This window comes from Peromyscus maniculatus, chromosome 1 (genome assembly GCF_049852395.1).
Source record: "Peromyscus maniculatus bairdii isolate BWxNUB_F1_BW_parent chromosome 1, HU_Pman_BW_mat_3.1, whole genome shotgun sequence".
Lineage (NCBI taxonomy): Eukaryota > Metazoa > Chordata > Mammalia > Rodentia > Cricetidae > Peromyscus > Peromyscus maniculatus.
This window is the reverse complement of record NC_134852.1, coordinates 132,231,139-132,256,245: the sequence shown is the minus strand read 5'-3', so window position 1 is coordinate 132,256,245 and position 25,107 is coordinate 132,231,139. Positions and strand designations below refer to the sequence as shown.

The 25,107-nt window shown below is 42.8% G+C and overlaps 2 protein-coding genes across 5 annotated transcripts in view; both read left to right on the top strand.

Moving 5' to 3' along the window:
- Palb2 (partner and localizer of BRCA2) overlaps positions 1-1,626 on the top strand; it is a 30,533-nt gene extending 28,907 nt beyond the window's left edge. For all 4 annotated transcript variants that reach the window (XM_076551669.1, XM_076551661.1, XM_006980344.4 and 1 more), the window contains one exon: positions 1,168-1,626. In XM_076551669.1, the coding sequence (XP_076407784.1) occupies positions 1,168-1,378 (211 nt within the window). In that variant the 3' untranslated portion in view covers positions 1,379-1,626. The remainder of the gene's footprint in view (positions 1-1,167) is intronic.
- A 10,755-nt stretch (positions 1,627-12,381) lies between these two features.
- Positions 12,382-23,903, top strand: Ndufab1 (NADH:ubiquinone oxidoreductase subunit AB1). The gene is made up of 5 exons (XM_076551656.1): positions 12,382-12,621; positions 17,798-17,920; positions 21,222-21,309; positions 23,069-23,168; positions 23,770-23,903. The coding sequence occupies exons 1-4, from the start codon at positions 12,454-12,456 to the stop codon at positions 23,158-23,160; spliced, it is 471 nt and encodes a 156-aa protein (XP_076407771.1). The 5' UTR covers positions 12,382-12,453; the 3' UTR covers positions 23,161-23,168; positions 23,770-23,903.
- Positions 23,904-25,107: the final 1,204 nt, after the last annotated feature.

Sequence of the window (25,107 nt, the reverse complement as noted above, 5' to 3'; positions counted from 1 at the left end):
ATGAAGTCTGACCTAGACTTTACTGTTTAGCCATTTATTTATCTATAGATAAGTATTTGTTTATTGACTGATATAAATGGCACAAGAGTTTTCTAACTGTATAGGGCTTTGACATTGTTAAGTGTCCATTTAGGACAGAAGATCATGGATACCCTAGAACTGGACTTAAAGATGGTTGTGAGGTACCACGTGGGTGCTGGAAGTCAAACCCAGAATCTCTGGGAAAAGCAGTTAATATTTTTAACCCTTGAGTCTGAAGGGAACAGGCAAAAGCACCTTGACCTAAGTACTGCCATTTTGACTTCAGACTCCATTTTACCTGTAGGGTGAAACACAATTCAAGTTCCCAGGCCCCTAGGGGAGCTGAGAACTTTCCAATGGCTGATCAACCTTCTCCTTAAACAATAGAAACAGTCTGTTATGCGCCTTAGTTCTCTGGGATACTATGGCTGTTCCTAACAAGAGAGAAAACAAATGAATTTAATTGGTTGAACATTCTGTGCCAGTTGACAGTGATGGGACACATAGGGAAAGCCCCTAATCCCTGAATCCTGATTGGTGAAAAATGTAACTGTAAGTGGTGTATTTATGGTTTTGTGCTTATAAACCAGCTTCTGCCCCTTCTTGGGGCAGCCAGGAAAAACAAGGCTTCCAAGTCCTTGTCTTTGCAGCCCTGATTGGTCAGCAACCCCACTTATGTGGTGATTTATTAAAGACTTTGGAACCCATAAGTGTCTCTCTGCTTCCCCGTGGTGCATAATGGACTGGGTATAACAAGCCATCTCTCTACTTCCCTAAGTTTGGGATTTGGGGGGTTTTGTTTTGTTTTTTATTTTATTTTGGTTTATTCGAGACAGGGTTTCTCTGTGTAGCTTTGCGCCTTTCCTGGGACTCACTCGGTACCCCAGGTTGGCCTCGAACTCACAGAGATCTGCCTGGCTCTGCCTCCCGAGTGCTGGGATTAAAGGCGTGCGCCACCACCGCCTGGCTCAGAGATCAACTTTCAGTAGTCACTTTTCTTTCTCTGTATCATGTGGGTTCCAGGGACTAAACATGGGTGTTCAGTGAAAGGTGCTCTTTTCTCTTTTCTGCAGAGCCATCTCTGGGCTGGGCCCTTTTTGAAGCCTTTGAGGTGAGATCTGCATTGTCTCCTTTTCTTTGTCTCAGGTTCCTGGAAGGGGATGTGAAAGATCACGTTGCAGCAGCAGTCCTGACTTCCGGGACAATCGCCGTTTGGGACTTGCTTCTGGGTCACTGCACTGCTGTCCTCCCACCTGCCTCTGATCAGAGCTGGTCTTTGGTTAAATGGTCAGGTACAGATTCTCACCTGCTAGCTGGACAAAAAGATGGCAATGTATTCATATATCGCTACTTTTAAGTTAAGAGGCAAATAGTTTCCTGGATATTTTGCCTCTTAATAGTTTTTTGAAAAAGAATATAGTATCCAAAAGACATTTAACATGATTGTTTGAATGTGTTCCCACAAACTTAATTTTATTCTAATGGTGGCACTACTGACTTTGTTTATACTTTTTATACTTACTTTGGTGTTATGGTTTTAAGTCCATATTTGCACATTTGCTATTACAGGTGTAATAAATGTTAATAAATATTTATTTTGATACATTCTGCTTGGCATGTTCCTTTTTTTTCAGTCTGTTCAGGTCATTTCAAAAATAAGAATTAAAAGGAATTACTTAGAAGGCTGGGGAAGATAACTCAGTAAAGTGCTTGCATGCACCTAACATCAGTTACAATGGCCTAGGGACAGAGTTGTAATTCTAATACTGAGAAGGCAAAGACAGCCAGATCCCTAGGGCTCACTGGTCAGCCAAGCTAACCTAATTGGCAAGAGACAGGCCAGTGAAAAAATTTTGTCCCCCAAAAATGTAGATGACACCCAAGGAATACCACCCAAGGTATTCCCTGGCCTCACGTGCACTGGTGTATGTGTAGTACACACACATACACACAAAGGTTACTTATATAACAAGGATATTTAGTCAATATTTGCATAATAAAAATATTTCAGTTAGATTAGAATAATATATACTTTTTGTTTAACTTGAGGTTTTTTTTTTTTCCATCACAGGCAATTTATTTTGTTCTATTCATTCATAGTTAATACAAAAAATACTTGGAAACATTTCCATATAATGTTAGACACAGAAATCATCAAATAGAAGTATACAATGTTGACAGGAGGCAGTACATTTACAATTTATAACCCCAAATGTATTTATAAATTAGAAATGGAAAGATCTACAAATAAAATTATGAAGGTTCACCAAAGTCATTTAATCTGTCAGTTTCTCATTCATTTTTATGTCTTAATAATATTCTATTGTATGGATAAGCCACATTTTAATTCTCTCCAGTATTTGATAGCTATTTGAGTTGTTTTAACTTTTTTACTATTAGCGACACACTGCTGTAAACTTTCATGTACATGTTTCATAGGTGCACATTTTCAGTAGTTTGAGAATTTATTCCTAAGGGTAGAATTGTTGAGTATTAGAGTAACAATGTTCTGCATTTTGACCAACCACCAAACTGTTTTGCCAAAGTGGCACACCATTTTACAATCTCACCAAATCTTTGTTTTTAAGGCTCTGATTTTTGTACAAAAGCATTCAATCATTCTGTCAGACCAAACCAGGAAAAGTAAGCTATAGTTCAGAGCTGTTCTATTCCATTTACTATGCAAAGCCATTCTTGGCATTTGCAACTCTCAGCCCTTTTGAGTATTCTTGCAGTGTTCACCTTTTCCTCCACCACTTTTTTTTTTCCTTCTTTTTTTCTGGTTTATTTCTATCTATTACAAATGTATAAAAAATCCTCCATCAACACTGCTGTTAGCAGCAGAACCTTGAGAAATATATCTTTGGTTTGCCTCAGAAAAGGAACACATATTGCACTGTAAAGTTTATAAAATTGGTGCAAAACATTGTGATAATGTTACAATACCAGTTTTAAGAGTTCAGTGACTGATGGGGAGCCGATGGGATACATGCAGAACTGTGAAAGCGATCTCACTTAGCCAGCTGTACACTTAGACTGTAAATCTACATTCAGATCATTTCTGAACTAAGACTATCATCTCAGTTTATCTGTTGAGGTCAACCAGGAAACCCTAGAATATACCTTGATTTTTGCAAAAAACAAAATAGGAGGAGGGGTTTCTTCAGCATTTCAGTCCATGAGTAACAGTATCCTAACAGGCAAAGTGTTCTCTCACTGTCAATATAGAATGAACTGCTGCTGGAGGTCAACTTGGGTTTTAATTTGCATTAGCACTTACATGCATAGTAGTCTAAGTTGCTGACCTCATGACTTTAAAAAGTAACTCTAAAAAAGTAAAATGGCCCTTCTTGGAAGACTAAAGAAAGACATCCAGCTACAGTTGTAAAAAGTCTCATCAAAACAATATACCCTTTTATGAATTACGCCTCAATTAAAAAAAAAAAGTAGCCCCAAATAAGAAGCAGCTCTGAAAAAGAAAATATAACTTAAGATATTTGAAAAAAACAAGGTGAATACAGGTTCAAAAATAATTAAGATACATTTTCTTAAGGCTACCTAGAACTAGGCTTTAAAGAATTCTTCCATTTCAAGTTTACCACTAGTTACTAGATACTTATTTACAAACAAGATGTTCACTTTTTTTGTTCCTTTATCAAGAGAAAAATCTACCTTCAGACTATGAGGGTGGTGATGGGGAGGGACTAGAAAACAAGATTCAAAAAATCCCATGCAAATATCACATTTTTCAAATGGAAGAACTCCAAACTGCACTAGAAGTTCCAATCACTAAGACACTTTCCATTGAAATGATTTAAGTACAACTACATGGCACCAAGGTTTAGGCCTAATATAGGCCTGACAACCAAGTCCTTGTTTTCTGGAAGAAAGGCCTCAAAAGTCCCACTCAATCCCACATAACAATACTTCAAAGATCAATTAGGTTTTCCTTTCCTTAATATTTTTGTTTTTGACTTCTAATCTTAAAGACTAGATTAAAACTTAGCTCAATTCCCAGAAGGCATTGCTTCCCTTTGCTCTATGAAAGAGTCCACCAAGACCTCTTCCTCAAAACCATCTAGCCCCCAGCCTCCAGCCTGTGCTTGTGATGCATCTTTCTCAACATCCTGAAAAGGTAATGTAGGTAAAATATGCTCATAAACATTGAAACTAGTTGTTAGAAAGACGTAACTAGCTTTATATTTTAAGTTTTAAAACATAAATACTTGCAGCTTGATCTGCACTGACAATGATTGTTGAAGCCTAGAATTCAACATTTACAAATCCTCATTCACACACACAAAACACACTATTATCACACAACTTGTGTCTTGAGAGAATCTTCTGCTTTTTAAATCTTTGGCCTCCCAGTCAATCCCAAGTTCAACCAACTTTAACTAAAACTTCACTCAGAATTTCACCAAGCTTTTCACCCACACATTAATGCTTGTTGTATCTTTCATCAACTGTCAAAATCTGAAGCCTGCTCAGAGATTACCAGGTAAAAGAAAATAAATGAAATACACAGAGGTTATTTCAAAACAGAACATGACCATCATCAAAAAAAAAAAACACAAGGTCACGATTCCCGATTGGGATCATCTTTTGTTTCCCACGTTGGACTATTTCACACTCCGGCATTGGCCAAAGGACACGAGAGCTGGTTCTGGAGCATACAGTTTCTCACACAGGTGTCCCCAGAGGAACACCAGAGACAAAGTCACGTGAGGCCTCTCCCGTACAGAGACTGTCTCACAGGGGCAGTGAGGGAGGACACCCACTAGTTTGTGGAGATCCCTGAGAGAGTATGATTCTTAAAATCTGGACTGTACATAATTCACATCAGCCCTGTTCAGGTACTTACTGGAAGAAAGATGCAGCTGTTTGCCAGAACTCAGCACTCCACTCTAGATCTCTGCTGCCTTAGTCTCCATTGCGGATTTCCAAAGTTCTGGTAGTTACCTGGACCACTGAGGCATTGCCACAAGACTTCTTCTCTTTTGAAACATCCTTTTTCTCTAGATATTAGGATAGCTACACCAGCTTGTTTCTTAGGTCCATTTGCTTGGAAAGCCTTTTCCCAGCCCTTTACTCGGAGGTAGTGTCTATCTTTGAAGTTAAGGTGTGTTTCTTGTATGCAGCAGATGGATGGGTTCTGTTTTCTTATCCATTCTGTTAGCCTATGTCTTTTTATAGGTGAGTTGAGACTATTGATATTGATGGATATTAATGACCAGTGATTGTTAATTCCTGTTATTTTTTGTGGTTGTGTTGTGTTGTCCTTCTGTGGTGTATATTGGTGTGGGATTATCTATTGCTTGATTTTTCATGGATGTGTTTAGCTTCTTTGGGTTGAATTTTCCCTTCTAGTGCTTTCTGTAGGGCTGGGTTTGTAGACAGGTATTGATTAAATCTGGTTATATCCTGGAATATTTTGTTTACTCCGCCTATGGTGATTAAGAGTTTTGCTGGGTATAATAGTCTGGGTTGACATCCATGGTCTCTTAGTGTCTGCATGAGATTTGTCCATGATCTTCTAGCTTTCATAGTCTCTATTGAGTAGTCTGGTGTTATTCTGATGGGTTTACCTTTATATGTTACTTGGTCTTTTTCCTTTGCGGCTCTTAATATTTTTTCTTTGTTCTCTGTGTTTAGTGTTTTGATTATTATGTGTCGAGGGGACTTTTTTTTTGGATCCAGCCTATTCGGTGTTCTGTAAGCTTCTTGTATCTTCATAGGTATTTCTTTCTTTAGGTTAGGAAAGTTTTCTTCTATGATTTTGTTGAATATATTTTCTGTGCCTTTGAGTTGGTATTCTTCTCCTTCTTCTATCCCTATTATTCTTAGGTTTGGTCTTTTCATGGTGTCCCAAATTTCCTGGACGTTTTGTGTTACGACTTTTTTGTCTTTAGTGTTTTCTTTGATTGACGAATCTATTTTCTCTATCGTGTCTTCAGTGTCAGAGATTCTCTGTTCCATCTCTTGCAATTGGTTGGTTATGCTTGTTTCTGTAGTTCCTGTTTGTTTTGTCAGGATTTCTATTTCCAGCATTCCCTCAGCATGTGTTTTCTTTATTGTCTCAAATTCATTTTTCAGATCTTGGAATGTTTCTTTCATCTGTTTAATTGCTTTTTCTTGGCTTGATTTGATTTCTTCCCATTTTTTGTTCGTTTTTTCTTCCATTTCTTTAAGGGAGTTTTTTATTTCCTCTTTAATGGAGTTTTTCATTTCCTCTTTAAGGAAAGTTTTTATTTCCTCATTGAGGGAATGTTTTATTTCTTCTTTAAGGGCCTCTATCATCTTCTTAAAGTCATTTTTAGGGTTGATTTCTTCTGTTTCTTCTGTCATGGTATGTTTAGGTCTTGCAGGTGTAGATCACTAGGTTCTGATGTTGCCATATAGGTCTTTAGGTTATTGCCTGTATTTTTGCGCTGGCGTCTACTCATCTTTTCCTCTGTGTGGTGCAGGTGGTGTCTGTGTCTGAGAGTGCCTCTCTTGTTCTAATTTTTAGTCTTGGTTAAATTGGTGCTATTGGGCTGTTTCTTCAGGGACAGCTGATTTCAGTCGGTGAATTATATACTTATGATTCTGGTGATCTGGTTTAGTGGCTGGGTAGCGCCTTCTTCTGTGTTCCCAGGTCACGTTTTGTTCATTTGTCAACTCCTCAGCTGATCTTGTTTCTTCAGACTTCAAACTGTAGGCATCTGAATCCTCTCCCAAATGGGTTTCAGCTGAGCAGGGTAGTATCACCAACACCTCCAAGTTGTTGGGTTTCACAGGATCAGCAGTTGGGCCCTGCATCCACTTGTCTCCAGCGCCGGGCATGTATGTCCCTGTCAGCTGCCGCTGGGTCTGTCTGCCTCTGCGGGCCGCCACCGGGCCTGTATGTCTCTGCCGGCTGCCACCGTGGGCCTACATACCTCTGCTTGTCACTGCTGCCGGGCCCATCCACCTCTGCGGGCTGCCACCGGGCCTGTATGTCTCTGCCGGTTGCCACTGGGCCTATATGTCCCTGTCGGCTGCTGCCACTGGGCCCGTCCACCTCCGCAGGTCGCCGACCTGCGTCCACCTGTCTTCGCTGCGTGGCCTGTCCACTTCTGTGGGCCGCCGCCGCCGGGCCTGAATGTCTCTGTCGGCCGCCGCCGCCGGGCCCGTCCACCTAAGTCTGCTTATCTCCGCTGCAGGGCCTGTCCACCTCTGTGGGCCGCCGCTGGGCCTGAATGTCTGTGCCAGCTGCCGCCAGGCCTGAATGTCCCAGTTGGCTGCCTCTGGGCCCGTCTACCTCCGCGGGCCGCTGCCACAGGCCTACCTGCGTCTGCTTGTCTCCGCCATCTTGAATCTCTCCTAACTTGAGTATTTTTAATTTATACATGTACACAATGTAGTTTGATCATATTTGCCATCAATCCTCCTGTTTATTTTCTTATTTCATTTTTACTTAATGTATGCGGAAGTCAGAGGACAGCTTACACAAGTTCTTTCCTTTCACCATGTGGAACCTAGAAATTAAACTTTAAAATTAAAATTAAAGGCATTGACAAATCCCTTTTATGTGCTGAATCATCTCACTGGCCCTGTTTATTTTTAAAAGAGGCTTACCACTTAACCCAAGCTGCCCTCAGATTTAAGATCCTCTCGTCTCGGGCTCTCCAACTGCAGGGATTATAGGTGTGTACCACCATGCCCACAATGTAGCTTTTTTTCTTTTTTAAAAAAAAGAGATCCAGCTGGGCCTCAGCCGCATGGGGTGATACACACCTTTAATCACATCACTCAGGAGGCAGAGGCAGGTGGATCTCTGAGTTTGAAGCCAGTCTGGTCTACAAAACTAGTTCCAGGACAGCCAGGGCTGTTACACAGACAAACCCTGTATCAAAAAAAAAAAAAAAAAAAAAAAAAAAAAAAAAAGATGGACGATGGTAGTACATGCCTTTAATTCCAGCACTCAGGAGGCAGAGGCAGCTGAATCTCTGAGTTCAAGGCCAGCATGGTCTATAGAGTGAGTTCCAGGACAGACTCCAAAGCTACCCAGAGAAACCCTGTCTTGAAAAACCAAAAAAAAAAAAAAAAAAATTGAAAACAATTTTTTTTTAAACCTTAGACACTGGAGATATCACTTAAGAGTTAATGCTTGCCATACTTCCAGAGGACCCCAGTTGAACTCTCAGCACCCATGTCAAGCAGCTCGAAACTATCCCTAACTGGAGCTCTAGGGAATCTGATACCCTCCTCTGACCCTGGCAGGTAGCAAACATTCACACAGAAATAGACACACAAGTAAAAATCCTAGATCAGAGATGACCTTGTTCTTTTCCATTCTCATGTGCATCCTTAAGTACCAGTATCACTAGTGTTCCACTCCCCACCCCCTTCTTGTGATAGGGTCTCATGTAAGCTAGTGCTGTGGGATGTTCTGTATGGCAAATGTGTTGCTCTGATTGGTCAATAAATAAAATACTGATTGGCCAGTGGCTAGGCAGGAAGTATAGGCGGGACTAACAGAGAGGAGAAAAGAAAGAACAGAAGGCAGAAGGAGTCACTGCCAGCCGCTGCCAGGACAAGCAGCATGTGAAGATGCCGGTAAGCCATGAGCCACATGGCAAGATATAGATTTATGGAAATGGATTAATTTAAGCTGTAAGAACAGTTAGTAAGAAGCCTGCCATGGCCATACAGTTTGTAAGCAATATAAGTCTGTGTTTACTTGGTTGGGTCTGAGCAACCGTGGGACTGGCGGGTGACAAAGATTTTTCCTGACTGTGGGCAAGGCAGGAAAACTCTAGCTACAAATGGTGCCCAACAAGTTGGCAAGAGTTTCCACCCAAAACCTGAGAAAAGATTCTAAAACGGAGCTTAAAACAGCTTCCTAATTGTCTCTCGAATGAGCGGCAGCTGCCAGTTTGAGCTGCTTGTGGGTTCCTGGTGTGCGTGCTCGACCTGCAGTATGGTGGGAATGAGGCCTCTGCAAGTGGCACATTAAGCTGCATGGTGGATTTAGCCTTTGCTACAGGCTAGAGTCCTGGGCTAGCCTTGAACTTACTGTGTAGCTGAGGAAGGCCTCGAACTTCTGATCCTGTTTCCGCCTCCTGAGTGAATAGGAATACAAGTCCATGATTCCATCGCTTTAGAAGTGGAGGCAAGATCAGGAGTTCAAAGTCATCCTCAGCTACATAACAAATTTGAGGCTGGTCTGGGATACATAAGATCCAGTCCAAAAGAAGAAAGAGAGAAGGAAGCAAAACACTTGAGTAGGCTGAGGTCATAGTTCCATTCTGTGAAGAGTGAATGGATGGTGAGTGTTAATATTAAGGACATAAGGATTGCTGCTAGGCTTCTGTCCTGGGAGACATAACGCTTATGTGTAGCTAGAGTTTTCCTGCCTTGCCCACAGTCAGGAAAAATCTTTGTCGCCCTCCAGTCCCACAGCTGCTCAGACCCAACCAAGTAAACACAGACTTATATTGCTTACAAACGGCATGGCCATGGCAGGCTTCTTGCTAACTGTTCTTATAGCTTAAATTAATCCATTTCTATAAACCTTGCCACGTGGCTCGTGGCTTACTGGCATCTTCACATGCTGCTTGTCCTGGCAGCGGCTGGCAGTGACTCCTTCTGCTTTCCTGTTCTTTCTTTTCTCTTCTCTGTTAGTCCTGCCTATACTTCCTGCCTAGCCACTGGCCAATCAGTATTTTATTTATTGACCAATCAGAGCAACACATCTGCCATACAGAACATCCCACAGCAGCTTATGTGCTGTGTGAGACCTTTAAGGGATAGTTCCAGTGCTGCTATGGAAATGCAGATGTTGGACAGTTAGTACAACCTGGAAAGCTCTGTGGAGGGTGACAGCTGATTCTTGCCGGAGAAGCAGGTGAAGCAGAAGTGAAGGATTCCAGGCAGAAAGGACAGACACCTCAGAATTCCAAAGATAAACCATGTCATAGAGAATAGAGTTAGGAATATCAGTCTTGTCTTAACTTTACCTACACAGCTAAAATAAGTACAACCAAGATATTAGTGGAGAAAAATTTAATGCCTGCAGCAGTCAGGAAAGCCAAAGAGTTATTTTCAAAGGAAGATACTCATAAACAAAGGTACTGGGAAATTTTATTCAGTGAACTCCTCTAAATTCACACAGGGATTGGCTTTTTTTTTTTTTTTTGGTAACATAATTTTTTATTGCATCTTTGGTATTTCACATCATGTGTCCCAATCTCTCATTTCCCAGTTCTTCTATATTTGCCCTCCACTCTTATAGCCTCCCTCCAAAAGTAAATAAAATGTAAATAAAAATTAGAAAAGGAAACAAAATGAAACTCACCTTGTGGACCCCTCTGGGCAACAACCTGCTCCTCTATCAACTGCATCGTTCTGTGCATGTACCATTCTGCTCCTCCATCTTCCCTGCATCTCCATCACATACTCATTTGTTATAGTGGCACTGGAAGTTGCAGTGTGTCAGATAGTATACCCTTTTGCCCAAACAGCTTTACTTAACAATGTCCATTGCAATGAGTTTTTAGGCTCGTTCAAGGCCTCTGGCTTTACTACAGTGTCAATACTGGGCCCCCATAGAGACTCTCAGATATCCTGTTGCCCTGAGTTGGGATCCTGCAGCTCATGAGCTCCAGCAGTTCCTAGATGGGGAAGATGTTGGGGTGTGGTTGGCTCCATTCTTAATCATACATACTCTTTTTTTTTTTAAAGACAACTTGCTTAGCTCATACGTATATTTCTTTTTTTTAATTTAATTAATTTATTTTTTAAATGACACTCATGACATTAATCACATTTGTGGTATTCATAGATTACATTTGCAGTATTCATTCAAATATATATATATATATATATATATATATATATATATATATAATATTTAATTTTAAATGTCGAATGTCATTTCTTGAAGGGGATAGGAGGTCTTAATTACAGGCTTACAGCACATTGGGAGGATCCCGGAGGGCAGAAGTTCACTACTGATGTTTTACAATCTTGCATCTAAGCTGTTAACGCCCATTATTCAGGATACACAGACAAGGAACTTTCCTTAGGCATTCAGAAGGGTGGAACATGGCAGGGAATTAGCATTGGAGGATATCAAGGTCAAGGTCTGCAAGCAAGGCAACAGTTTCCCAAAACGGGGGCCAGGGACCTGCAGGTCCCCCTTTTATTAAAAAATGAGCTTCTGACTTGGGTTGCGTGGGACGTCAGCAGGTCACCTTACCTGTCATGGAGACGCCTGCCCAGGCTACACAGGTGCTCTGTCTTAGGTTGGTGAGTGCCCCCCAGGCATTACCCATCTCTGAATACTCATTATCATACTGGCCCAATTGTGTGTGATATCATACATACTCTTATCCCTACATACACTTCTCAGCATGCTCAGTTTAATTAATTTAAGAAGATACTAGGCACATTTTTTTAGGTCATGGGGTATGTGTTTATGAGATTGGAGGGGATGAACAGGAATGCCTCTAGGCATGCTCAACTTACACCAGAAGGCTTTAGCCGAAAATAAAGGAAATAATGAAATAAAGTGCATTAATGTAGGAGTTTGTCCCTGGGATGTCTGCCTTGCTTAGTGGCTAACTGGTGTGTGGGCACCAAAGTCACCACTTTGTTGGATATGTTAGTTGTTGGATATACATAGCTGTCCATTTTGTTGGATATATTACTGGATATTGTCCAGTCTTACTTTTTGCTATACTGCAGAATTATCCCAAGGTTGTACATTACCAAAATTTAAAATATGTATTGTTATGCTTCCCATCTATTAGTCTTCAGTTTACATATGCAAGCACATGGGATTTTGTGGGGTTTGTTTTGTGTATGTGTCCTTTGGGTTATTTATTTATTTAGAGACAGGGCCTTGCTATATTGTCTAGACTACCATCATCTCATGATCCTTCTGTCTCAGACTCTGGGGCTGGGACTTTGGCAACCACACCTGGCTACTAGTCTTAAATCCACTCTGTTTCACGCTCATATTTTGTACTGAGTTTTCATTCAAACCAAAAAAAAAAAATTCTTAATGCTATGGGAGAACTGGGGCATATTTTATTTTTTGAGACAGGGCCTTGGTATGTAGCCCTGGCTGGCCTAGAATTCACAGAGATCCGCCTGCCTCCAGAGTGCTGGCATTAAAGACGTTTGCCACCACGCCAGGATCACCGGCCAACACTCTTCAATTTATTTCAGAATGTTGAGGGGGGAAATGTCAGTTCCTTTTTTGTCAGTGAGCGTTTAGGGACAGATGGCACCACAGTAGCTCTTGCCCTTCAAATGGAGGTGGGTGCAGCGCCGCCGGGAGCCGCCAGGGACCGCCAGCGCCCGCCGAGCCCGCCAGCGCCGCTCTGTACGTCGCTAGCGTACCGTGCTAACACCGGCTTGGGCGGGAGGTCGCGGCGCAGTGCATCCTGGGTTGGCGTAGCCATGGCGGCTCGTGTCCTTTCTGCCTGTGTCCGCCGCCTGCCCGCGGCCTTTGTGCCCAAGCTCCGGCTTCCCACACTGGCCTTGGCCCGGCCGCTCAGCACCACTCTCTGCCCTGAGGGAACCCGGAGAAGGCCCGGGACTCTGCAGCCCTCCTTGGCGCTCACGCAGGTGACTCGCGGTGACTTTGCCGGGGCTGCTCAGGGGTCAGGGCCCGGGCCGCCGGGGTTGGGGGAGGGGCCCCAGCAGGCTGCACAGCAGCTGCAGGGGTGATTCGGGGTACGCGGCTAGCCCTGCTGCCCGACCGGTTTTGGTTGACCCCTGTCGTGAGGCCGAGTGTCTTATGATTAAAGCACAGAACTTTGACCAAGTCTCGACTGAACAACAAAATTGGGCACCAGCTCTCATCCTTGCGGAGTGGCAATGAGGTTTAGTTGAGAGAGATCGAGGAGAGCACCTACTGCGGCCCCTGTCAGTTAGGATGATGGCATACTGTGGTCACTTCCTAGGGAAGGTTAAAACGAGTGCACATGGAGAAACCACTTGCCTGCCCTCTCTGTAGAGTATTTTCCTAGAGTTCTGTGATAATTTTCCCCTTGTGGCACCTTTTGTCTGTGAGCCTTCTGGAAGTAGGGATAGGAAAAAGTGCTGAGTAGCTTGCATATTTGATAAAACCTGTGTGAGGCTGAAATTCTCCGGCGTCACTTTCAACCCTAGATGTCCAACAACCGAAGATTCTAACCTTCTTCCCGCTCCCCTTCTGATTTATTGCCCTGGCATCAGGCATGGCGTTTTAAGTTCCCCGTGTGCATCCAAGATTAGGAGCCTACTGTAGGATAGACTCTGGGCCATGTTGAAAAACCCTTTTCGCACTCACGAATTTCCTATGCTAGCGGTTTCAGCCACACCTGCATGCTACAAGAAGAAATAAGAATCTACATCAGTGTTGACATTTCGCTGACAGTGTAATGGACACACAGAGCATTGTCCCAAAAGCTTGTCATTGTAAGGTGTTAGAAGGGCAGTAAAGTTGCTGTGTATTTGGGTCTAGAGACTAATTTCAGATTAGGATAAAATGTGATCTCCCTGTTCATACAGCATTGCTTCTCAAACATAGGTGTGCACACACATCATCAGGGTTATGATAGAAGACTGATTTGGTAGGTCTGCAAAGTGTGTGTTCTCATGGGCTTTCCAGATGTGGTCCAGGGACCATGCTTAGAACAGGCAGTGCTATCTCTGCTGGGTTTATGTTGACAGTAGAGGAACTGCTTTATACTTACAGAATGGTTTCGAGTAAGTTCATTCATAGATGCAGAAAGACAGCTGTTTACAAGGTATTTTAGGCATGTTATTAGAATATGGACGTTCTCTGCACAAATCAGGGGAAGCAAACAGTAAGCAAGGCCAGGAGGTGGCAGCGCACACCTTTGATCCCAGCAGAGGCAGGCGGATCTCTGTGAGTTCGAGGCCAGCCTGGGCTACCGAGTGAGTTCCAAGAAAGGCTTGAAGTGGACAAGTGACAGAGATGGCCTTTAAAGATTTTTCCATAAACAAAGAAGAACAGAGGGGAGCAAGATGGATTCTAATAGAAACTCTTCAGTACCAGGCGAGCTCAGAGTCACTGCAGACTATACCACCCTTGATGCTTGGAGATTATTTATGTCCCATGTGTGAGTCTGGGAGGAAGAACACCCCCGAGACAATTGTGTTGACTACAGGGGAGGTGCTTTCCTAGCAGAGATCTATAGCATGGATCTTAAAAGGTCTTAATAGAAACAAACCTGGAGCCAGGTACCGGAGTCAACGCTGGAAGATCAGAGAAGCAGAACAAGCCACAGCTAACTCACCTTGCCAATTCCTCAGCTGATCCTGTTCCTCAGACTGAAAGTCTCTGAGTCCTCATCCAGAATGAATCTCAGCTGAACTGCTGCTAAAAGCCTAAAAGCTTAACCAGCTCTAGTTCCTGGTTTTCAAGCCTTATATACCATTCTGTTTTCTACCATCACTTCCTGGGATTAAAGGCGTGAGTCACCATGCCTGGCTGTTTCCAGTGTGGCTTTGAACTCAGAGATCCGAATAGATCTCTGCCTCCCAAGTGGTAGGATTAAAGGCATGTGTGCCACCATTTTCTGGCCTCTATGTCTATCTAGTGGCTTTTCTGTCCTCTGACCCCAGATAAGTTTATTAGGATGCACAATATATTGGGGGATACTATATCATCACAGAGATCTGGCAGGAGGAAGCAGTTTAGACCCTCCAAGAGGTCATGTACGGAGACCTGGAGTAGGATACCTAGCCATCCTGTCTCAATTTCTTTGTAAAAGGTGTGTAAAGTGCTTAGTAGTGCCATAGTCTGATTTAGTGGAACAAATCAACCCTGGCCTGTAATCTCAGCTCCTTGGTAGGCAGCAACAGAAATAATATGTTCAAGGCATGTCTGGGCTGCAGAGTAAGTTCAAAGCTACCTAGAGTAACGTAATTAAGCCCCATTTCAAAAACAAGGCTGGCGATATAATGGTGGAGCCCCTGCCTAGCATGGATGAAACGGGGTCCCATGCCAGTACCAAAATAAGTAAGTTAATGACAAGTTTAAAAAATGACCGAGGAAAGGAATGAATGGAATATGTATTTTGGGCTCTACCACAGCTGAGGGGGCCACACTGCCGGACTGCAGCACTGCTAGATAACCCACACTGTACTGTGTAGATGCCAAGCAGTGTCCAGTGCTTTTACATCAGCTAACTGATGCCTTGCCACAATCTTATGAACAAGGTACTGTTGCTTGTCCGTATTTAATAGCTAAAGAAACTGAGGCATATACAGGTTATATAACTTGATGAGGACAAACAGCTAGTAAGAGCCAATACTCTGATGCTAACTACCTTAAGCAGTCTGGTTACTACATCTGATCTGGTTTCTGAGTCTCACCTCTCTGCTCACTACATCTTACTGCCTTGTACTGATCTCACTACAGCCATCTACTTTAGATTGACATGTAGCCTCAAGACAGAACTCTTAGTTCAGTCACTATATACCTGACTCGGTAGGAACTTGCCAGTGATGCCTGGTGAGCTACTGACACCTAGTGACCACATGCAGACTCTCCCAGCCACTCTTTCCCATGGCCTGGTGACAAGCTCGGCACTATTCTCCGTCTCTCCTGTGTTAATTCCACTTCATACCAGTCCTTGATGTTTTTTGTTTGTTTATTGTCTTTGAGACAGGGTCTCATGTTATCTCAGGCTGGCCTTGGAACTCAGGTTGGTGAGAGAATGTGTTACTCTTCCTCGGCCTCCCAAGTACTAGGATTGCAAGCCTGAACCATGTCTTACTAAAATCTGCTTGGATCTTTTTTTCCTTCCAGGCTGGACATTGAACCCAAGGCCTCACTCATACAAGTCAAGCCCTCAACTAATGAACTACAACTCCAGTCCCTTAATACTTTCTAATCTCTTTTCCATGCCTTCTTGATATGTACACAGGATCTCTTGGGTCCTCCTACCTCAGGAGGTCAACTCTCTGTCACTCTCATTATTAACATATTTCTTCTCCTTCTTTCTTTTTATTCCTTTCTGCTTCATTTTATTTGTGACCTCTTTAAGTCACTGTGATGCGTAGCTCTGGTGGTATGTCCCTATCAAAGGCTTCTGACACCAAATATAAAGGAAACAATGGATTTCAACACAAACGTGCCCTGCCATTCTTTAAAAGTATTCAGAAATCCTCTAGAATATCTCTTCAGTTCATCTCTTTAGTTTGCGGCAAATTAAGTATATCTTGATAAAGAGGTATACACTGGTTCAGTTTTATTTTGAAGTAGGTTCTTGCTAAATAGTCCAGACTTTCCTGGGACCCTGAATATCAACATCTCAACTGTTAGAGTTACAAGCATTTGATACCACAGCAGCTCTTAGGTCATTTTTCATAGACATACTCAGGGACCTGAGTGCCAGCAAGCAAACCCAGTTCGTCCTTTCTTATACATTTATTTATTTAGTGTGTAAGCGTGCATGAGAAGGTCAGGGGATAACTTGAGGTAGTCCATGTTTTCTCTTTCCACTATGTGGATTCTGAAGATTGAACTTGAGTTATTAGGCTTGGTGGCAAATGCCTTTAGCCTCTGATCCATATTGCCGTCTTTTCTCCCCTGCTTTTTCGGTGTTAAAGAGTGAACCCAGGGTTTCATACATGCTAAGCACACTGCTCTACCATTAAGCTGTATTACATCCCTGCCCCTCTTTATTTTGAAACTCGTTCTCTAAATTATCCAGCTTGGCCTTGATCTTGACCCTCCTGCCTCACTTCCCAAGCACCTGGGATTAAAAGCCCAGCAACAAATGCATTTTCTGTGGGAAAGCCTTAGCTACAAACTAAGAATTCAAAAACCATTTGAAGATAACCTGTTTAGTTTATGGGGACTCCATGATGAGCCAAACAGCTAAATAGGTCGTTTTTTCTTGTTCTAGTTATGACTTCATCAGCATTAAACCCTCTGCCAGTCAGTGCTTCTCTATACTTAGTAAATGAAATCTGGTCAGGGCTGCAGTACTCAACTGAGTATAAAGCAGGCTGACAGCAGAAATACTTGAGATATTGTAACAAAGTTCAGAAAGGCTCATAGCATGTCTGGTGACTTATAGGGCATGTCCACCTGGCAGGGAAATAGATGGGGCTGTGAGGTTTAGGGATGGTGGCTGGCATCATTTGTTCTAGCCAGAGTCTAGTTACTGCCTAAGCCTAATTAAGCTCTGATGTATATATACCATGGCAGCTGTTAGGGTGGGTTATTTTGACTCTTACCTGTGTGATGAATGTGGCAGTGCATTGAAGAGGCTATGACATGCTAAATTTGCCATGAGGGAACTTAGGCATTTCTATGACCCTCTTATGTTAGTGACAGTCTTACTGAACAAGATGATGTCCAAAGCCAGAGGGACCAGTCCTGATTTTGAGGACAAGTGACACTCATTTTGATGCTAGAGCTGCTGAGTTGACCCAGCTCTATGACTCAGTATACAGTAATGACCACACTGGAGAATGAGATGAGATGGGTTCTGTAAAGCCCAGGAAGCTTTGTGAAAGTGCCTGTGGTGGGCAGTGAGGTGGCTCAGCAGGTAAAGACACCTGCCACCAAACCTGAGGACCTCAGTTCAACCCCTGGAACCCAGGGAGAGAAGAGAACTGACTCCCATGTCCTCTGACCTCCACTCATGTGCCATGGCACATGTGGATCCCACTCCCAAGTAAAACATTGCTGTGTAAGTTTTTTAAAAGATACCTGTAATGTGCACTTATGTAAAGACATTTGGGACTGAGTGACAGTTTCCTTCCTCCTTTGTTCTAGGTGCCTGGAAGGGTCACACACTTGTGCCGTCAGTACAGTGACGCACCCCCTTTGACGTTAGAGGGAATCAAGGACCGAGTGCTGTATGTCTTGAAACTCTATGACAAGATTGACCCAGAAAAGGTAACTGGTTGGGATTTTTTTATATCTTTTGCTTTAATTTAAAAGGAATTTATTGCTGCATGGTCACACAATCCCCGCCTTAAAAACCCGGAATGGGACCCCCACACACTCTCTGTGTTCTCTCTTTGCTCCCGCCATCTTCCTTGCTCTCCAGGCCTGGCTCTCCTCCCTCCTATTCCCTCTTTCTTTCTAATAAAGCTCTTTATAACTCTGGAAAATAAATAAATAAATAAATAAATAAGAGGAATTTATTAATTTCCCTTTTGTTTTTGTGTATGTGTTTATATAAGTACTTATGTATGTATATGCATGTCATGGCCCCCATGAGGAGTTACAGGACAATCTGCAGTAGTCAGTTCTCTCCTCCCACCGTGCCTGTCCCAGAGGTTGACCTCGGGGTCATCGGGATTGGTGGCAAGCACCTTTACCTGCTGAGCTGTCTCACCAGCCTGCATTGTTTTTCCTTTCTCGTATTTAACCAGGTAGTATAAAATTCAAAAGGGCCCAACAAATATTCAATTAAAAGTCTCTCCATCAGGGCTGGAGAGATGGCTCAGTGGTTAAGAGCACTAGCTGATCTTCCAGAGGACCTGGGTTCAATTCCCAACACCTACATGGCAGTAACTCCACTTCAGGGTACCCAACACCCTCATACAGACATTCATGCAGGCAAATACACCAATGCACATAAATAAAAAAATAAAATTAAAAAAACAAAAAACCTCTCCCAGCCTCCAGCCAACTAGGAGACTGATAATGTTCTCATATAGATATAGCTTCTTGTGTATCTTTCCAGAGACCCAATAGATGTTAGGCAGTACAGACACATATGTATAGCATATGTATTTGTGAGTTACTTTTCTATTGCTGTGATAAAACATGACCAAGGCAACTGACAGAAGGAAGGGTTTATTTAGGTTATAGTTCCATCATGGCAGTAGGCAGGTAAGCATGGCACTGGAGAAGTAGCTGAGAGCTTACATCTTGAACCACAAACAGGAAGCAGAGAGAACACTGGGGATGGAGGAGCCTTGAAGCCTGCCCCTGGGACACACTTCCTCCAACAAGGCTGCACTTCCTAATCCTTCCCAAATTGCCATCAACTAGGAACCAAATATTCAGATGCCCAACACTTATCGGGGACTTCTCATTCAAACCACTACAGTACTTATGTAGATCTCCCACTCTTCTGAAAACACAAGTGGTCAGGGAGTGTAGTTCAGGGGAAAACACATGTTTACCCCATGACAGGGCCTAATCACAATCCTCAGTACAAGAAAAGCCTGCAAAAAACCACAGGTGGTCCATATACCAGACCTGCATTCTGCCTCTTGCTTTTTGTTTTAAAAGACAAGGGCTCCCTATGTAGCCCAGGCTGGTCCAAAATTCACACTCTTTGCCTTCTCCTGAGCACTGGGATTATAGAGGTATTACCACATAGGCTTGCTTCTTTTTTAACTTAACTCTTGGAATTTTTTTCATGGTGGTTTGTAAACATTTTTTTTTCTTTAGTAACTGAACTGTTGTGTAGTTTAACATAGTTTTTAAAAAGATTTTTTTTTTTGTTTTTTTTGTTTTTTTTTTTTTTTCGAGACAGGGTTTCTCTGTGTAGCTTTGTGCCTTTCCTGGAACTCACTTGGTAGCCCAGGCTGGCCTCGAACTCACAAAGATCCGCCTGCCTCTGCCTCCCGAGTGCTGGGATTAAAGGCGTGCGCCACCACCGCCCGGCTTTAAAAAGATTTTTTAAAAAAGATTTGTGTGTGTGTACAATTGCATACCTGCCTACGTGTGTACTAAAGACAGAAGTCATCAAATGTCCTCTTTCATTCTCCCATCTATTTTGAGGCAAGGTATCTCTGAACTTGGGGCTCCCACTTTCTCAGCTAGGCTGGAACCAGCAAGTCCAGTGATCCTCCTGTCTCTGCCCACTCTGGAGCTGCCAGTATAGGCATGTACCAGACACAGAGCTTGTTACATGGGTGCTGGAATCTGAACTCTGGTCCTCAGGATTGTATAGGGAATGTTTTTAACTGCTGGGCCATCTCAGGACCTTAACATGGATTTTAAAGAATATTTCCTGGTGATCTTGAAGTCTAAGTTATAAGCAAATGAATACAATATTTTATCTTCTGACAGGTACCTACAATTTATAATAATCTTAGGATTTTTAGTTGTTGAATGTGACTGTGTTGCTGGAGATGGAACCTTGGGCCTCATACATACTAGGCACATGCTCTATACTGAGCCACAGCCCTATAATAGCCTGCCTTTTCTTTCTTTTTTTTTTTTTTTTTTTTTTTTTTTGGTTTTTCGAGACAGGGTTTCTCTGCGTAGTTTTGCGCCTTTCCTGGAGCTCACTTGGTAGCCCAAGCTGGCCTCGAACTCACAGCGATCCGCCTGGCTCTGCCTCCCGAGTGCTGGGATTAAAGGCGTGCGCCACCACCGCCCGGCTTTCTTTCTTTTTTTTAAAGATTTATTTATTTATTATGTATACATTGTTCTGTCTGTACGTATCCCCACAGGCCAGAAGAGGGCACCAGATTTCATTACAGATGGTTGTGAGCCACCATGTGGTTGCTGGGAATTGAACTCAGGACCTTTGGAAGAGCAAGCAGTGCTCTTAACCTCTGAGCCATCTCTCCAGCCCCTTTTTTTTCTTTCTTTTTTAAGGATAGATACTCACTGTGTAGGGCTGACTGTCCTGGAACTTGCTATGTAGACGAGGCTGGCCTCAAACTCAGAGAGATCTGTCAGTGCCTACCTCCTGAGTTGCTAGGATAATAGCCTACAGTTAGGCTTGGGGGAGAAGGGGTTTTATTTGCTAGTAAAATAGCAAGAAAACAAATTCTCTCAGATGTCCTTTAGAATAGTGATCAAAGATCCTAACAAAATATGTGGCATAGCTGGGCAGCAGTGGCATACGCCTTTAATCCCAGCATTTGGGAGGCAGAGGCAGGTGGTTCTCTGTGAGTTCAAGGCCAGCCTGGGCTACCAAGTGAGTTCTAGGAAAGGTGCAGAGCGACACAGAGAAATCCTGTCTCGAAAAACCAAAAAAAAAAAAAAAAATGTAGCATGAAATCCTTTATTTAAATTTGTTTCTAAAGTTAACCGCCTTAAAATGAAATTGAATAAACTAACAAAATATACTGTGCCCATCCCAGCATATGTTAAATACACCATGTTATTTAAAGCCTTGATGTTTCTTTGAAAATCTTCTATATGATGATGAAGTACCATTCTGTTGTCTTGGGAAGCAAACACCTTCATGAATTAAATTTTGTTTTGTATTTCTTTCTTGCAGCTCTCAGTAAATTCTCATTTTATGAAGGACCTGGGCTTAGACAGTTTGGACCAAGTGGAGATTATTATGGCCATGGAAGACGAATTTGGTAACATACATACCTTAGCTTTGGATTTGCATGTTATGAGTCTTCATTTTGTTGTTTTTAAGAAAAGATCTCTCTCTCTCTCTCTCTCTCTCTCTCTCTCTCTCTCTCTCTCTCTCTCTCTGTCTCTCTCTGTCTCTCTCTGTCTCTCTCTGTCTCTCTCTCTCTCTCTCTGTCTCTCTCTGTCTCTCTCTCTCTCTCAAAAGCCCAGGCTGTATCCCAGGTGACTCTTAGGTGGTTTAAACTGAAGGAAATGCTAGAGTCTGGACTAGATTCAGGTATTAGTAGAAACAATAACAGCTAGTACTTCCCAGTCTTCTTACTGTCAAATGAAGTGAATATTAGGGGCAGTGCAGGCCTAGCAGAATGTGTACTAGAATTAAAGGCTGACTGGCCCCAAAAGGCCTGGGAAAGCATGGAATGAAGGGCAAAAGTCTGACTTGTAGAGATGCTGATGACACTTGGAGCCTTGATGAGCTATGATGACATTAACCAGACAGCAGTAATAAGCTGTTCTGAGGACACGCAGATGAGGTCTGCATCTCCTGTGATGTTTGCCATGCCTGCTCCAAGTTTTTAAGATCTGTTTGTTGTGCAAATGAGACTTTATAAAATTCCTTGGCTCCTTTTTGGATAGCTGTTTGACTAGAAAGCAAAGGATACCTGTGCCACCCAACAAAGCAGGCCCTAGTTAAAGCTCCTTATAGATGATGCTGGCAAATGCTATGCTGCCTAGGCTTACACGTACCAGAGCTGGACGGAGTTCAGACATGTGTGAGCCTGACAAGCAATGGTACCTCTCACAGTCTTTTCCTACACTGGAAAATGAGTGTGCCAGATAGGAGTTTCAAGATTGGGACTGCTGAGAGATCAATAGAAGGTGCTCGTCCAGAATTTGAGCCCCATTGACACTGTCACAACTCAGCTGCATGACAAGAAAGGAGTACAGACTGCAGCATGGATGACCCGGAGGACAAAATACAAAGCACCCCACATGTGCTGCACGCGTACGCCACTGGCCTGAAATATCAGGAGGAAAACAGATGGGACAGAGTAGATCTAGGGCTGCCAAGTACTGAGATGGTGGGGAGTGAACTACTAATGACTTGGTTTTGTTTTTAGGGGTGATAAAAATGTTCTAGGGCAGGGGTTCTCAACCTTCCTAAAGTTGTGACCCTTTAATACAGTACTTCATGTTATGGTGACCTCCAGCCATTAATTTATTTTGTTGCTACTTCATGACTGTAATTTTTCTACTGTTATGAATCATAGTATAAATATCTGATATGCAGAATATCTAATATGTGACCCCAAAGGGGACCCACAGGTTAAGAACTATTCTAGGGAGACTTTGATTAACTGGATTAATTCTTGGGGAATTAAACAACAGCAATGGTTGTACAACCTTGTGAGCGTACTACAAACTACTGAGTTGTGTACTTAAAAAGAGAAATTTTCTATTATTTCTAAAAAACTTAAGCCCAACATGATATATGTATTTTCTAAAACCTACCCAGTTCAAAAACAAAATGAGACTCCAGATTGCTGGAAATGTGTAGTGAGATGACAGAATCAAATGCAAGCCAAGCCTGGTGGCAGACTTGTAATCCTGGCTACTTGAAATTTCAAGGTCAGCCTGAGTCACTTAGTGAGGCTCTGACCTAAAATTAAAAGAGGAAAGGGGAGTCAGAGGCTTTCAGTTCTAAAGGGTTTACTTTTTCCATATTCACACACTGTTACCAATTTTTCTTTTTCATTTTAGGGTTTGAAATTCCTGACATAGATGCAGAGAAGTTAATGTGTCCACAAGAAATTGTAGACTACATTGCAGATAAGAAGGACGTATATGAATAAAGTATCAGGTAAACAACCTGACATAAAGCCACATTCTCCCATGGGATTAATCTGTCTGGAGACTCAGAACAAAAGTTGGCAGTGCTTGACAGACTGTCATTAGTTAGAGAACACAGGCCATTTCTGGTTAATGGCGTCCAAATCCTAACCCTTGCAGGGTTCCTGGAGCCCTCTTCTTAAAAGCAGTCTTACACAAATACTGCATGGCATAACCCAGAAACGCACCTCAGTCCCTCAGTCCCTCAGTCCCACTCCCAGCACAGCCTTGCCTGCTCTCAGAAGCAGAAGTGGCCAGAGACAGAGACCCAAATTAGCAGTAACGCCCCTTATTGATGGCCATGCAGTGAGCCTGGCGATCTTGGACAAGCTGCTGAGCTATGAATTTGATTCCATGTAAAGTGGCAATGATGACTGGCCCTATCAGGGCTTTGTGAAGGTCAAATTGGATCATAGATGGGCACTGCTGTCACTGTTAAGCCTTATTTGACAGTCACTGTTGTTTCAGCTCTACTGTTTTAGTGTTTAGAATGCACTGGGCACCTTAAAGGTGGCATTTAGAGTTAGTGACTACACACCAAAAAGAAACCCAACTTATCTTGTCATTGCCAGAGCCTTCTTCCTCACCAGGAGGACTCCGAGAACACCCGATGGCATCATGGCTGACTGACAGCGGTTCTGTTGGACTTGTATTTAAATTGTCTTGAGTGTTTTACCCTTTAAAAATAAATCTATTATAAAACTAACATTTTTCTCAATCTTCAGTTTTTCTTTTTTGAGACAATTTCATTCTGGACTGAACTCATTACCACAAGCTAACCTCACAGTGATCCTCCTGCCTCAGCCTCCCAAGTGCTAAGATTATAGGTTTGAACCACCCTGTTCCACCTAATTTTTAATTTTTATTGATGTTGCTTAATACTTTTAAAGATTTGTCATTGATAACCGTGCATATCAGAAATATAGCCTAGGGTACCGTGATGGGCAGCTGGGGTGAAGAATAATAAAAAATAACGATGTATTGTGTATAAAAATGTCACAGTGAAACCCATTATTTTGTATGCTGACCAAAAAAATAAAAATGAGCCGGGCGTTGGTGGCGCACGCCTTTAATCCCAGCACTCGGGAGGCAGAGCCAGGCGGATCTCTGTGAGTTCGAGGCCAGCCTGGGCTACCAAGTGAGCTCCAGGAAAGGCGCAAAGCTACACAGAGAAACCCTGTCTCGAAAAACCAAAAAAAAAAAAAATAAATAAAATAAAATAAAATAAAATAAAAATGAAAACTGTATGACCTACCCAGGTATGGTGGTACATTCCTATAACCCTAGCATGTAGGAGTTAAAGCCAACCTAGGTAACAGCAAGACCCTGTGTAAAACAAAAGGGGGGGGGGACTCCAGCAGTGTCCCCAAAGCAGGTTTCCCTTTCCTACCCACCTCAGCACATGGATTGATGGTGCAAGAACACTTGCTTCACTTGTTTCTCCCTCCACGCTGATGAATTGGATGTTACTGGCTGAAAGCACGTGGGGCTCTTTCCAAAATACCAAAGTTGAAGTTTTGGGGATCAGCTCTCCTGAGGGTCAGCTTGGCTTTAAACACTGCTCTTCAGTCATATATCTGTTATCAGTTCTGCCCCCACCTTTTTTTTTTTTTTTTTTTTGAGACAGGGTTTCTCTGTGTAGTTTTGGTGCCTGTCCTGGATCTCGCTCTGTAGACCAAGCTGGCCTCAAACTCACAGAGATCCACCTGGCTCTGCCTCCCGAGTGCTGGGATTAAAGGCGTGCACCACCACAGCATGGCTTCTATTTTTTTATTTTTTAGTTTTTTTGAAAGCCCCCACCTCTTTTGAGACATGCATGTTGTCTATGTAGCCCAGGCTGGCCTCAGACGCACAGTCTTACCTACCTCAGCCTTCTGAGTGCTGGGATGATAGGTATATACCTGCACCAC